The 15,279-nt window shown below is 40.8% G+C and overlaps 1 protein-coding gene and 1 pseudogene across 5 annotated transcripts in view; both read right to left on the reverse strand.

Moving 5' to 3' along the window:
* The window catches only part of PPP4R2 (protein phosphatase 4 regulatory subunit 2), a 72,810-nt gene that overhangs the window by 38,822 nt on the left and 18,709 nt on the right, over window positions 1-15,279 (reverse strand). Inside the window, exons 3-4 of one of the 5 annotated variants that reach the window (XM_025374979.1) lie at window positions 11,868-11,936; window positions 10,703-11,026 (exon numbers count right to left, since the gene is read on the reverse strand). The exons of the other annotated variants lie outside the window; for them this stretch is intronic. Of the exons in view, the coding sequence (XP_025230764.1) occupies window positions 11,002-11,026; window positions 11,868-11,936 (94 nt within the window). The 3' untranslated portion in view covers window positions 10,703-11,001. Of the gene's footprint in view, window positions 1-10,702; window positions 11,027-11,867; window positions 11,937-15,279 lie in introns of those variants that run through there. 5 annotated transcript variants of the gene reach the window in all.
* Window positions 1,505-1,572, reverse strand: LOC112619899 (annotated as a pseudogene).

Here is a 15,279-nt window from a genome sequence, read left to right on the forward strand (position 1 = left end):
TAACACTTAAGTCTGACAGTGTCACTCCTCTGCTCAAAACTCTGCAATCCTAGCCAGGTGCAGTGGCTCACGCATGTAATCCCAACACTTTGGGAGGACAATGTGGGAGGACTGTTTGTATCTAGGAGTTCAAGACCAGCCTGGGCAACAAGATCCTGTCTCTACAAAAAAATTAAAAATTTGCCAGGCATGGTGGCGCAAGCCTGTAGTCTCAGCTACTCGGGAGACTGAGGGAGGAGTACTGCTTGAGCCCAGGAGTTCGAGGCTGCAGTGAGCCATGATCACATCACTGCACTCAGCCTGCATGACAGAGTGAGACTCTGCCTCAAAAACAACAACAACAACAACAACAACAACAACAAACTGCAACAGCTCTGGATTTCACTTAAAGCCCAAAGCCTTTACAATGCTCCAAATTGCCCTACATTATATTTCCCCCATTTCCTTTACCTCCTCCTCTCCTTGATCAGTCTACTTTAGCCACAGAAGCCTCCTTGTTAGTCTGTGAAAGGGCTAAACACACTAGTCCTACTTAAGGCTTTTGCAATGAAAGATTCTTCTACCTTGGCCAGGCGCAGTGGCTCACGTCTGTAATCCTAGCACTTTGGGAGGCCAAGGCGGTTGGATCACGAGGTCGGGAGATCGAAACCCTCCTGGCCAACATGGTGAAACTCTGTCTCTACTAAAAATACACAAATTAGCTGGGCATGACAGCGCACATCTGTAGTCCCAGCTACTCAGGAGGCTGAGGCAGGGGAATTGTTTGAAACCAGGAGGCACAGATTGCAGTGAGCCAAGACTGCACCTCTGCACTCAAGCCTGGTGAGAGAGCGAGACTCCATCTCAAAAAAAGTCTTCTACCTGGATTTATCTTCTATATACTGCATGGCTGACTCCCTTACTTCTTGGGCCTCAATCAAATGTCACCTTCTAAATGAGACCTCCTCTGACCATATTATTTAAAATTCCAACTACCTAGCCAGGCATGGTGGCTCACACCTGTAATCTCAGCCTTTGGGAGACTGAGGTGGGAGGATCACTTGAGCCCACAAGTTTGCAATCAGCCTGGGAAACACAGTAAAACCCCGTCTCTCTCTCTCTCTTTTTTTTTTAGATTGAGTCTTGCTCTGACACCCCGGCTGGAGTGTGGTGGCACGATCTCAGCTCACTGCAACCTCTGCCTCCCGGGTTCAAGCTATTCTGCCTCAGCTTCCTGAGCAGCTAGGATGACAGGCGTGCACCACCACGCCTGGCTAATTTTTGTATTTTTAATAGAGATGGGGTTTCACCATGTTGAGCAAGCTGGTCTTGAACTCCTGGCCTCAGGTGATCCTCCTGCCTCAGCCTCCCAAAGTGCTGGGATTACAGGCGTGACCCACTAGTGCCCAGCCCACCCCGTCTCTTTAAAAATAAAAATAAAAATAAAATAATAAAATAAAATCCAACTACCTATTCACACTTAAAAAAAAAAAAAAGTAACATGGGAATTTGAGGGGAGCGGCGGGGAGGCTTTCTGGTAAAGACCTCCCAGAAAGTCTACTAGACAAATTTTCTAAAACAGCTGTAACATTCTCCACTCTTAACTCTCATTTCCCTTACTCTTTTTCTTATTTTTGCATTGCCATTACTATCCAGTAACATAATATATAACTTATTTAATCATCTGTCTGCCCACATATTTATTCACACACACACACACACACACACACACACACACACACACATATATAAAACAAATGCAAAGTCTGTCAAGTAGTAGGCACTGAATAATTATCTGGTGATTGAATAAATTAATATCCTGAAGCCCACTCTGTGGGAATAATGTTTACAAACCATCTACAGTAGAAAAAAGAAATCAGGCAGAAAAAATGCCACCTTCCAAGCAGATCTGGGAATTATGTGTAGAATTGTTTTGGCAATCAATAAGAGAATAGCCGGGAGGAGTGACTCACGCCTGTAATCCCAGCACTTTGGGAGGCCAAGGCGGGCAGATCATGAGGTCAGGAGATCGAGATCATCCTGGCCAGCATGGTGAAACCCCATCTCTACTAAAATACAAAAAATAAGCCAGGCAACGGTGGCGCGCACCTGTGGTCCCAGCTACTCGGGAGGCTGAGGCAGGGGAATAGCTTGAACCTGGGAGACAGAGGTTCAGTGAGCTGAGATCACACCACTGCACACCAGCCTGGCAACAGAGCAAGACTCCGTCTCAAAAACAAACAAAAAAATAGGGGAACAGATTCATATTTGAACTGCAATGCATAATAAAAATAGCAAGCACATACATAACCACAAATGCCAGGTACTGTTCTATGCACTTTGGACATACTAACTCAATCTTCAGAAGCATATGTATGAATTAGGTGGTACTACTCTCCCCATTTTATTAACAATAAGCAACTTTGAAACAGGTTAAGTAAGGTTAAATAAGCTGCCCATAATTGCACAGTTAATAAGTAACAGGGTTAGGATTTCAATCCAGGCATTATGGCTTCAGAATCCATACTCTAAATACATCATGACATCTAGTTATAGGACTATTATAGTAGAGGAGTGTCCAATGTTTTGGCTTCCCTGGGTCACACTGGAAGAGAAATTGTCTTGCACTACACATAAAATACACTAACACTAATGATAGCTGACGTGCTATTTTTTTAAAAATCGCAAAAGTCTCATAATGTTTCAAGAAAGTTAATGAATTTGTGTTGGGTAACATTCAAAGCTGCCCCAGGCTGCACACAGCCTGCAGGTTGTATAAGCTCGGTATAGGCCAAAGAAAAGTTAATGCAAACACGCATCCCTAAGCTATTATGTGGTAAGAAAAGATATATAAAGAATTTAGTTGTCCTAAGGGAGTTCACAATCTAAACAAAAAACATTGGCACAGCAAATTTTATATATGATGACGGAAGTGGGCTGAGTCACATCTAATTCAGGGTCAAGGGAGGTTTTCTAGAAGAGATGACCCCTAGCATGTATCTTTTAAAATGAGCACAAAGTTGCCGGGCGCGGTGGCTCACGCCTGTAATCCCAGCACTTTGGGAGGCTGAGGCGGGCGAATCGCGAGGTTGGGAGATCGAAGCCATCCTGGTTAACACGGCCTAATCCTGTCTCTACTAAAAATACAAAAAATTAGCTGGGCGTGGTGGCGGGCATCTGTAGTCCCAGCTACTCGGGAGGCTGAGGCAGAATGGCGTGAACCCGGGAGGCAGAGCTTGCAGTGAGCCGAGATCGTGCCACTGCACTCCAGCCTGGGTGACAGAGCGAGACTCTGTCTCAATAAATACATACATACATACATAAAGCACAAAGTCAAGAGCAACACAGAAGAAGAGAGAAAAAATGTGCACAAAGAAAAAGTAAGGTCTTTGTTCCAGCAAAGGGAATGAACGTTATGTACAAAGTCACTGGGATGACGGAGTATGAATTTATACCAGAGAACTGAGTAATTTAGGAGAAAAGAAAAACACAGGGAACAAATAGAAAATTACCAAATTAAGTAAAGTCACAATTGTTTATGCCTTAAATCTCATAAGAAACTTAAGTTTTAACTTGAGCAAGGGAGAAGGTGCATAAAGATTTCACTTACGGGAATAACACACTTACACTGTAGCATGACTACCATTAATAGCATGTATTAGACAAGACTAGAAAGGGCAAGCAAAATCAAGTTAGAAAAACCTATACAAAACCCAGGCAAGGTGAGGATGAACAGATACTATCTACAGATCCATAACCCAATGTTGTCTGTGAACCTTCATGTTCATTCCCACATAATGCTGCACCATTGCAAATTCTCATCTCCTCTAGCTTAAATATCATAATAGTCTCCTGAGTGATTTTCCTAATTCCTTTGAATTAGACTCAATTTCTCCAGGGCAAAGCTCTGATTTATCTTTTCTCTGCTCAAAAGTCTTCGTTAATTTCTAATGTCTTTCTAAAGCCAAAATTCTATGCATTAGCAAGACCCTTCCTAATTTATCCTAATTCTTCCTCCACAGCTCTGAACTTTACTATTCCTTTGCTCACTTTTCCCTCTGCCCAGACTAAGTTAAAACGCCTCCTTGCACCATGATGCACTGCTAAATATTCCTTACCATAAATAAACTTTTTAAGTTACTGCTCCCAAAGCACTTTAACTTCCTTAAAGCAACTATTATATTCTTCCCCAGACCATAATCCCCAGTTCTATGTCTCTTTTTCCTTATAAGATCAGGTTCCATGATACTAGGCTAACAGAAGCTACAGCATCAAGAAATATAAGCATTTCAACAATTCAAAGATCTTAGTAAGAACAATGAACATCTCACAATAATAGAACAAAGGTCAGTGCTAAGCTTATCTGGACCTTTAAAGGTCAGAAGGTGATTCCCACTGACACAGTAAGTTGCCATTATAACCTTCACAACAGTTTAAAGACAATAATTCTAACACATTTTATCAGTATGATGAATTACAGGTACTGTATACACATATATGCTGATTACAGCACACACTAATGAGTTAGCTCCCCAGCTCTTGGTTCCCATTTTCTTTAAAAGGTACTAAATACACATGGATGGGCCTCCAGTAGCCAGCTCTGTTTCTCTCATCATCCCACCTGACCAGGGCTAGGCCAATCAGTTATTTTCCTCCAAAAATGTAAAATATGGAAGATACCAAGACTGGAACTCAGTCCTTCGCTAGAACCTGAAGAACAAGTCTTAACAACTTCCGCTGCTGAGGTCCCTGGGTTCCATCCTCATACCTTTTCGCTTGGTAGCATAGCTCAACCCTTGTTTCTAAGTGCTACTTCAATATCCTTCTAATAAATCTTTCTTTCCCTTCTTTTCTAGTTTTCTTTTGGGCTTACGTGAACCACAATCAGTTGTGCTGCTTGGAAGTAAACATTTTAAAATGAATTTGATGCATTCAAAAAGGCAAGTATTATTTTGGGACTAAATCTTAAATGCTTTAGCTTAAAAGCAGAAATCTGAGCTGTGAAGAAAGGAAAGGAAGAAGAGGGAGAGAGGGAGGGAGGGAGGGAGGGAGGAAGGAAGGGAGGAAGGGAGGAAGGGAGGAAGGAAGGAGAAAGACTCCTTTGGGCTTTCTAATTATAATTTAGAAGTTTATTTCCTATTTAATATTTAAAGTGCTGTGAGACTACTAAATTAATTCAAATCTGGGTGGACATTCCCAAATGAACCATTTAAAACACTCAGTCCAGCAGACAACCCAATGCCTTAAGGTTCACCAAAGTATTCAGAGAATTTAAGTTTAGTGTGATTCTCTGCAGGTAATCCTACAGAATGTTAAAGATCCTCTATGTTGTTACACACATTGGCAATCCTCCTAAGACAGATTACTACCAATAAAGTAACTTTATTGCTATTTTCCTTTCTTCCTAGAAATTTATCCCTTGATTTTAGTTTGATAAATTTTCTTTTCTACCCTTGACTATAAATTGATGAATTTTACATTTTTCCAACGTAAGTATCCTAGATCTTCAAAATACATAAATGCTCCTGCATCAGACCCAAACACTGATTTTCCTACATAGAAATTAGATCTGAATTTACTATGTATATATTTATGAATTTGTTTCTAGTCTGAAAAAGGCTGTTCATTTCAGCCAATCATATCTATAAAAACTATTTTATTTTTAATATACGCTTTTTACCTTTTAAAATTATTAAAAAGGTAAATGCTTAGTGAAAATACAAATTAAGAAAAATTAAGCTACTAATGATGAAACTTTGTAATTCAGAAACAAAAACATTCAAACTGAAAACCAAAAAGCAAAGGTAATCCAAATTATTCTTTTAAGTGGCTTCTGGTGTTTCTCTTCCAAGCATATTATATCTAAAAAATCTAAATCCCTTAACATACAAAGATTTGCTCAAGTGTACTTTCATTTTTCATGGTGACTTTTTAAAAAGCAACTTACTGAACGATCCACTTCCATTTTTTATTTTACTGAGTGCACACAAATATTAAGTATATTCTAAATTAATATGCTGTATTACTCAGGATAGAAATGAAGGGACTGTCATGTCTTCCTTTGATGAACTACTGCACTATTTAAATTGTTTTAAACAAAGTTTCCTACTTTTGTAATAAAAAAAGTATTTTAAATATCCAGCCATGTTTTTTTTTAACAGTCTATGCCTCATCTCAATACCAAATTCAGTGATTTTTTAAAAGGGCACATTAAAGAAACCTTATTCCAGCTGGGCACCGTGGCTCATGCCTGTAATCCCAGCAATTCTATGAGGCCAAGGCGGGTGGATCACCTGAGGTCAGGAGTTCAAGACCAGCCTGACCAACATGAAGAAACCGTATCTCTACTAAAAATATAAAATAAAATTAGCCAGGCGTGATGGCGCATGCCTGTAATCTCAGCTACTCGGGAGGCTGAGGACAGGACTGCTTGAGCCTAGGACATAGAGGCTACAGTGAGCTATGGTCCCACCACTACACTCCAACCTGGGTGATGGAATCACAAGGTCAGGAGATCGAGACCATCCTGGCTAACCCGGTGAAACCCCGTCTCTACGAAAAAATACAAAAAACTAGCCGGGCAAGGTGGCGGGCGCCTGTAGTCCCAGCTACTCGGGAGGCTGAGGCAGGAGAATGGCGTGAACCTGAAAGGCGGAGCTTGCAGTGAGCTGAGATCCGGCTACTGCACTCCAGTTTGGGCGACAGAGCGAGACTCCATCTCAAAAAAAAAAAAAAAAAAAAAAAAAAGACCCTGTCTCAAAAACAAACAAAACAAAAAAGCAGGGCCAGGAAGAAAGCTTTACCACATAACCTGACTATGCTGGCACACTTATTTTAGACTGCCAGCCTCCAAAACTGTGAGGAAATACATTTCTATTAAGTCACCCAGTCAATGGTATTTTGTTATAGCATCCCAAGCTAAAACAGTAAATCTGTATTTTGAAGGAATAGTGACGTATGATGCAGAAGGAAATAATGATAAAACCACCAAATTATGCCCTGTAGAAGAAGCCTACACCTTGGCAAAATAATATTTATAACCAAATACCCCTAATATTGAGTGGAAAATATGACAAAATTTTAAATGGCAAGGCTATTACATTCTAGGAAAATCTGGGAAGCTCTTAGACAAGAGCCAAGTGGACAAAGAACAGACAGAATCTGGACATATGGAAATTGGGAGGGAAGAGAGAAAGCAAGTTTACTTCACTCAGTATACCCTTTCACCCACTCACACTCATGACTCCAATCCCAATAATAATTTCTATTATTTTCTAGAGTTAGAAACAACAGCTCCTAGGGGCCAGGCATGGTGGCTCACATCTGTAATCCCAGCACTTTGGGAAGTCAAGGGGAGCGGATCATCTGAGGTCAGGAGTTTGAGACCAGCCTAGCCAACATGGCAAAACTCCGTCTCTACTAAAAATACAAAAATTAGCCGGGTGTGGTGGCACACGCCTATAATCCCAGCTACTAGGGAGGCTGAGGCAGGAGAATCGCTTGAATCTAGGAGGGGGAGGTTGCAGTGAGCCAAGATCACACCACTGCACTCCAGCCTGGGCAACAGAGTGAGACTCTGTCCCCTCTCCCGCAAAAAAGAAATAATAGTTCCTTTGTAGATGAAGACAGGGTTCTATTTTTCATCTACAGTGATGTATCTTTTAACGACAGGGGTATGTTCTGAGAAATGTGTCATCAGGTGATTCCAATGTATGAACATCACAGAGTGCACTTATACAAATCCACATGGTATAGCCTACGATACACCTAGGCTATATGGTATATAGCTTACTGCTCCTAGGCCATAAACCTGTGATGGTAAGTATTCACACATCTGAACATATGTAAAATAGAAAAAGTACAGTAAAAATCCAGTATTATAGTATTATAGGACCACCATCATATAAGTGGTTCATCGACGACTAAAATGTCATTATATGGTACAAACCTATATTCATTTATCTAACCCAGCTCCTATTGTGTGACACACTCTGAGTAAGGGAAGCTCGCCCCCTCAAAACTTACAGAACCACAAGTAGAAACAGATTAGTCAGCAAACAGCTGTAACAGAAAATGCAACTGATACATGTCAGAAATATGGCAGTTTCGATTGAGAAAAGGAGATCCAAGAAAACTTTTCAGTAAATAATATATATTTGAACGGAGCCATCTGAACAGTCTTAAAAGACAAGTTGAAGGTATCCATAAGGAAGAACGTATGAGGCAATTAACAACAAGGTACTATGAGAATTTAACACCAGCACAATAGAGCACTGCATATTCAGTGAACTTCAAGTAATGTGGAAAAGTTACGAATGGTGGCAAGAGAAGACTGGAAAGGTAAAAAGAACCCAGGTGAAGAAAAAATTTTAAAGACCAAGACACTACATGGGAGGCTGGGATGGGAGAACTGCTTGAGCCCGGGAGGTTAAGGCTGCCATGAGCCGTGGACACACCACTGCACTCCAGCCTGGGCAACAGAGCAAGACCGTGTTTCAGATAAATAATAAAATAAAATAAACACTACAACAGCACAGTCATCCCTTGGTATACTTCAGGAACTAGTTCCAAGACTCGTCGTGTATACCAAAACCTGCACATACTTAAATCCTGCTGTCAACCCTGTAGAACCCACGAATACAAAAACAGCAGTCCATTGTGTAGGCGGGTTTCACACATCCTACAAATACTGTACTTTCAATCTACGTTTAAGGTGACCCCCACAGTTGAAACCTGTGTTGCTTAAGAGTCAAGTGTATCTGCCTGGCTAAAAGTATAAGAAAGATAGGATAAAAATATAAGAAAGATATTAACTAGCAATGATGTACAAAGGAGACATCAAAGGAAACAAAATAGAGTGACCATACCTCCTAGTTGCCCCAAAACCATCCTAGTCTGTATCTGCACGCCCAGTGTCCCAGCCAGTTTACCACCTCTACCATACATTAACAAAATACTGTTAATAGTTGCATTAAAACATGCTGGTATGAGCCTGGCCAACACGGTGAAACCTTGTCTCTACTAAAAATACAAAAATAGCCGGGTGTGGTGGTGGTCACCTGTAATCCCAGCTACACAAGGGTGAGGCAGGGAGAACTGCTAGAACCCAGGAGGCGGAGGTTACAGTAAGCCAAGATTGCGCCACTGCACTCCAGCCTGGGTGACAGAGCAAGACTCCATCTCAAAAAAAAAAAAGAACAAAAAAAAAAACAACCAAACAAACAAAAACAATGCTGGTATGGATTTAGGAGACTTCTCCACCTTATACTTCCAGCTTCTTCCAAAGTTCTTCCAACTTTGTCAAGTTTCCAAAATGCATATATATGATGCATATATAAAGAACAGAGTCTTCACTTTAACATACACTTAATTCTGCAAGATGACAGAAATAACCAATCTCACTTTATCTCACTCTTTCTAGACTCAATGTATCTAACTATTCCCTTTTAAGGCCAGTATGTAGGGTAACCACCAGTGCCTAGGGTAGCTAGCTCCTTTGGGTGCTAAATGGGGGTGGGGGAAGTGGTCAGCACTGCTGTCACTGAAGACTGGGTGGTGTATCAGCAGTGGCCTTTGACCTGGTCTGTAAAACACACACAGCTGCCAGGCTAACAATAGGCAGAGTTTATGGGAAACTAAAGGTTAGGTTAGTTTCCTCATAGTTACCTCTATGGTTACCTGTGGTTAATGAAGCCATGAGGTTACTAACCCATCAAGAAAGTGAGGAATTAAAGGCTCTCTCCCCGCAGGTATAAAGAATGACCTGGCTGGGCACAGTGGCTGCTATCTGTAATCCCAGCATTTTGTGAGACTGAGGTGGGTAAACAGCTTGTGCCCAAGAGTTTGGAACCAACCTCAACAACACAGGCCAGACCCCATTCTCTATTAATCCCAGCACTGGGAGGCCAAGGCAAGCAGATCACTTGAGTTCAGGAGTTCAAGACCAGCCAGGGCAACATGACAAAACCCTATCTGTACTAAAAATACAAAAATTAGGTAGGTCTGGTGACACACACCTGTAATCCCAGCTACTCGGGTGGCTGAAGCATGAAAAAATCTCTTGAACCCGGGAGGTGGAGGTTTCAGTGCACCACTGTACTCCAGCCTGGGCAACAGAGTGAAACTCTGTATCTTAAAAAAAAAAAAAAAAAAAACAAAACAATGAACCAATGAAGCCAGTTAACAGACCCTATATTTAATTAAATACAAAAACATCTAGGACATTCATATTATTTATTTATAAAAATTATACTTAGTGTCTCAAATAGAATTCTGATAGGTAAAACTAAAAGACTTGGTTAAAGACCTTAACTGGTGGTCTTAACATTTTTTTAAATTTCAGACATCCTAGAAGAAAACTGTAAGACATTTTTAAAATCTGAAGATATGCTTTTTCCTATAAAGCACAGTCTCTCAACCTTGACGCTACTGACATTTGGGGCCAATCCTTCATTGCTGGGGAGTATCCTGAGCAACACAGGATGTTCGGCGGCATCCCTGCCCCTGCCCCCTACCCCACTAGAGGCTGGCAGTATGCCCCCAAACTGTAACAACCAAAAAGATCTCTAGACATTGTCAGCCCTGGTTTAGAACCACTGCTATAAGGCATTGAAAAAAAAAAGTGAACAAGAATATGATAGAATTAAAGGAAAATGTGGGGGAAAAAAAAATCAGATCTGATTTATTGTCAAGGGTTATTATTAGCTTAATTAGACAGCATAGGTCAAATTAAATATTTATATTTAGATTAAAATATGTCATTTAAAACTATTTTAAAAATAGTAGAGGCCAGGCACGGCAGCTCACGCCTGTATTCCCAGCACTTTGGGAGGCCGAGGCAGGCGGATCACTTGAGGTCAGGTGTTTGAGACCAGCCTGGCTAACATGGTGAAACCCTGTCTCTACTCAAAAATCGAAAAAAAAAAAAAAAGGGCCAGGTGCGGTGGTTCACGCCTGTAATCCCAGCACTTTGGGAGGCCAAGGCAGGTGGATCACGAGGTCAGGAGATGGAGACCATCCTGGCTAACACAGTGAAACCCCATCTCTACTAAAAATATAAAAAAATTAGCCAGGCATGGTGGCTGGTGCCTGTAGTCCCAGCTACTCGGGAGGCTGAAGCAGGAGAATGGTGTGATCCCAGGAGGCGGAATTTGCAGTGAGTTGAGATTGCACCACTGCACTCCAGCCTGGGCGACAGAGCGAGACTCCACCTTAAAAAAAAAAAAGAAAAAAGCTGAGCATGCTGGCACACGCCTGTAGCGCCAGCTACTTGGGAGACTGAGGCACATGAATTGCTTGAACCCGGGAGGCAGAGGTTGCAATGAGCTGAGATCGTGCCACTGCACTCCAGCCTGGGTGACAGAGCGAGACTCTCAAAAAAAAAAAAAGACAGTAGGCTAGGTGGGGTGGCTCACGCCTGTAATCCCCACTTTGGGAGGCCAACGCAGGCAAATCACTTGAGGCCAGGAGTTTAAGATCACCATGGCCAACATGGCGAAACCCTGTCTCTACTAAAAATACAAAAATTAGCTGGGCATGGTGGTGCACACCTCTAATCCCAGCTACTCGGAAGTCTGAGGCAGGAGAACTGCTTGAATCAGAGAAGCAGAGGTTGCAGTTAGCTGAGATCAAGTCACTGCACTCCAGCCTGGGCAACAGAGAGAGACTCTGTCTCAAAAAAAGATAGCAGAGGGCAATCTTAAATCTTATGGGTACTATTTTCATTCCTTCTGTTTTATAGAACTTTATGACATTTCTGAGATCTCAGAGTGCTCTCAGTATTTATTTTCTTCCTATATCCTAAATGGCTTGCTTTGGCATGTTTATTAATAAACAGGCCAGGAGTATATTTTGCAGAAAAAAAGTTACAGCTGGGTGGGGCGGCTTACATGTGTAATTCCAGCAGTTTGGGAGGCTGAGGCAGGTGGATCACCTGAGGCCAAGGTTTCGAGGCCAGCCTGGGCAACACGGCAAGATCCCATCTCATTAAAATAAATAAATAAATAAATGAATAAATAAATAAATAAACAAGGATTCCAACTAATACATAACAAAGATATGCTAGATTTAGAATATTATCACTTTCAAATCTCCAATGAAAGAAATGATACAGGCAATTTTTTTAATCTAGCCAATTTTTTAATCTAGCCAAAAAATCTGAAAAAGGAAGAACGGTATCAATGAGGAATCAGAAGTTAGCACAAAATAAAACAATGCAAATTAAATAAAGCATTTTTCACGTACTAGATTTTCAGATTTAAAAGCCTAATAATGGGCTCTGCACAATGGCTCACACCTGTAATCCCAGCACTTTGGGAGGCCAAGGTGGGAGAATTGCTTGAGTTCTGCAATTCTCAATTGAGACCAGCCTGGGCAACATAGCAAGACCCCACCTCTACAAAAAATTAATAAGTTAGTACATACCTGTGGTCCTAGCTACTAGGGAAGCTCAGGTGGGAGAACCACTTGAGCCTAGGAGTTTGAGGTTGCAGTAAGCTATGATCATGCCACTGTACTCCAGGCTGGGCCAGAGTGAAACCCTGTCTCAAAAATATATATAAAAATAAAAATAATTTTAAAAGTTGAGTAACGCTTGGTGCTGACGTGGATATAGAGATAACTTTCATACACTGCTAGTTAGCAGAAGCACATACTGAACAAGTTTTTTGGAAGGCCAGCTAGCACTATCTGTCAAACACAGTAATGTACATAATCATGAACCCATAAATCCCATTCTTACATCTGTGCCAGGATGTTAACTTAAGCACTGTTTGAATTGGTTGGTAACTGTAAACAGCCCAAAAAACCATCAAAGAAGACACGTTAAATAAAGAACACCCAAAACAATAAAATATTATGCAGCCCATGAAGACAATGAGGTAAATTTTTGTGTTTTGGTAAGGTATCTAAATGCAAGCCTGGGTGCAGTGGTTCACGCCTGTAATCCCAGCATTTTGGGAGGCTGAGGCAGGTAGATCACTTGTGATCAAGAGTTCGAGACCAGCCTGGCCAACATGGCAAAACCCTGTCTCTACTAAAAAAACAAAAAAATTAGCTGGGCATGGTGGCACGTGCCTGTAATCTCAGCTACTCAGGAGGCTGAGGCAGAAAAACTGCCTGAAACCGGGAGGTGGAGGTTGCAGTGAGCTGAGGTTGTGCCACTGCACTCCGGCCTAGGCAACAGAGCAAGACTCTGTCTCAAAAAAAACAAAAAGAAAAGAAAAAGAAAAAGAAAAAAGGTATCTAAATAAAGAAAATAACAAAAGGTAAACTGCAGAAGTTTCATGCCATTTTTAACAAGAGGATTAACACACATACACTTATGTGTACAGAAAATTCTATTAAGAATATATAAGAAACAGTATAGTTTCACTTTTCTTTTTTCTTGTGTTTTTGTAAAATGAGACAGAAACATCTAAAGCAGTATTAATTTCAATCCTCTTTACACGTGGGTTTTCCACTTTTATAGGCACAAGAATTACTTAATTCGTGTGATCCATTACACTCAAAATGCAGTTATTCTCACCGAATTCCTCCTTAACCAAAGTGAAGATGTAAATAGAAAAAGCATGTATCAAGATATTCTCCATATTTTAAATCCAAGTTTTTAAAACTACTTTTAAAATCTTACCGGTTCATCTAACCATCTAATATTTTGTCAGAAATAATTTTTAAGTAACCACATGCTGGCTATGGCACTGATTTTAGCCATATCCTACCAAAAGCAACATAACAAAACCAAAGACCACACACAATATTTACAAGAAAACTGGATGACAACTTAACAAGGTATCATCCCCAAAAACTCTCTAATATGAACAAGCAGGGCAAGACTAGAGAAGTATCAATACCTACACAAGAGGAAAAGAAACACGACTAGACCCTACAAACATGAAAATCTCAAATTCACTAGCATTCACTGATAAGGGTGGTTAAAAAACAAACAAACAAAAAACAAGCCTACATTCTACCTACATTTAAGATTGCTCCTTACAGCAAGAAACACCGTAGTATGCAAAAGCCCTAGAAAAGGTGGACCAGTCTCCAGTTAACAAACCACTCTGAGACAAAAATGGCCACCACCTCAAAAGCCACCCCGGAAGTCACCATAGACAACAGTATCCCTAATAAAACAAAATCCCTTTGATATTTGATAAAAATATCAAATTCCCTTTAGTTGCACAATTTTAAATAGAAATATAGTGTGCCCTCTCTATCTACAAGTTCCACATTCACAAATCCAACCAACTTCAGATTGAAAATATTTGAGAAAAATTGTACTGAAATGTGGAGACATTTCTCATCATTACTTCCTAAACAACAAGGTATAAAAACTATTTACGTATCATTTACATTGTATTAGGCATTATAATTAATCTAGAGATGCACCAAGGATGTGCAAAGGTTACATGCAAATATTATGCCATTTTACATCAGGCACTGATCATCCACAGATTTTATGTCCAAAGGAGGTCCTGGAACCAATCCCCCACAGATGAGACAACCGTACTTTGCTATTAGTTGACAGAAAGCTATCTCACCCTCCCCCTTCCTCCCAGATATACACAAAATTGCAAAAATTACAAATGTTCTTTAAGACCTTGCACTTTCCTTAAATTTCAAATACTTCTACAGCATATATTTTTCTCCAGTTTCATCACCTACAAATGGGAATATCAGAACTACTTCGTAATACTGATGTGGTAAGATTTTTACTTAAATGAGAATAACAAATCCAAGATGCATATATTAACTAGAAAGCTGAGAGTCACTTCAAGCTAAAATACATCTATCAGTCTCATCACCTGTATATTTCAAACTTATGTCTCTACAAAATTACAATTACTTAAAAGTTTTTTTCTTCCTTGAGGTGACTGGAAAACAGTCAAAATTATAAATGTTAAGGGTACATCAGTCATCTATCTTACTGACCCTTCCACACTCAACCTTCTCGTAATTGCCCCAAAATCCCCCACAGTACATGAGGTCAAGCTTAGGTAAGCCACTTGAAAATCTCAGAAATTACAGAAATAACGATTATAAGAGTCCTACCAGCCGGGCGCAGTGGCTCACGCCTGTAATCCCAACACTTTGGGAGGCCAAGGCGGGCGGGTCACAAGGTCAGGAGATCGAGACCATCCTGGCTAACTCGGTGAAACACCGTCTCTACTAAAAATATAAAAAACATTAGCCAGGCGTGGTGGCAGGCGCCTGTAGTCTCAGCTACTCGGAAGGCTGAGGCAGGAGAATGGCATGAATCCAGGAGGCGGAGCTTGCAGTGAGCTGAGATCACGCCACTGC

This window comes from Theropithecus gelada, chromosome 2 (assembly GCF_003255815.1).
Source record: "Theropithecus gelada isolate Dixy chromosome 2, Tgel_1.0, whole genome shotgun sequence".
Classification (NCBI taxonomy): domain Eukaryota; kingdom Metazoa; phylum Chordata; class Mammalia; order Primates; family Cercopithecidae; genus Theropithecus; species Theropithecus gelada.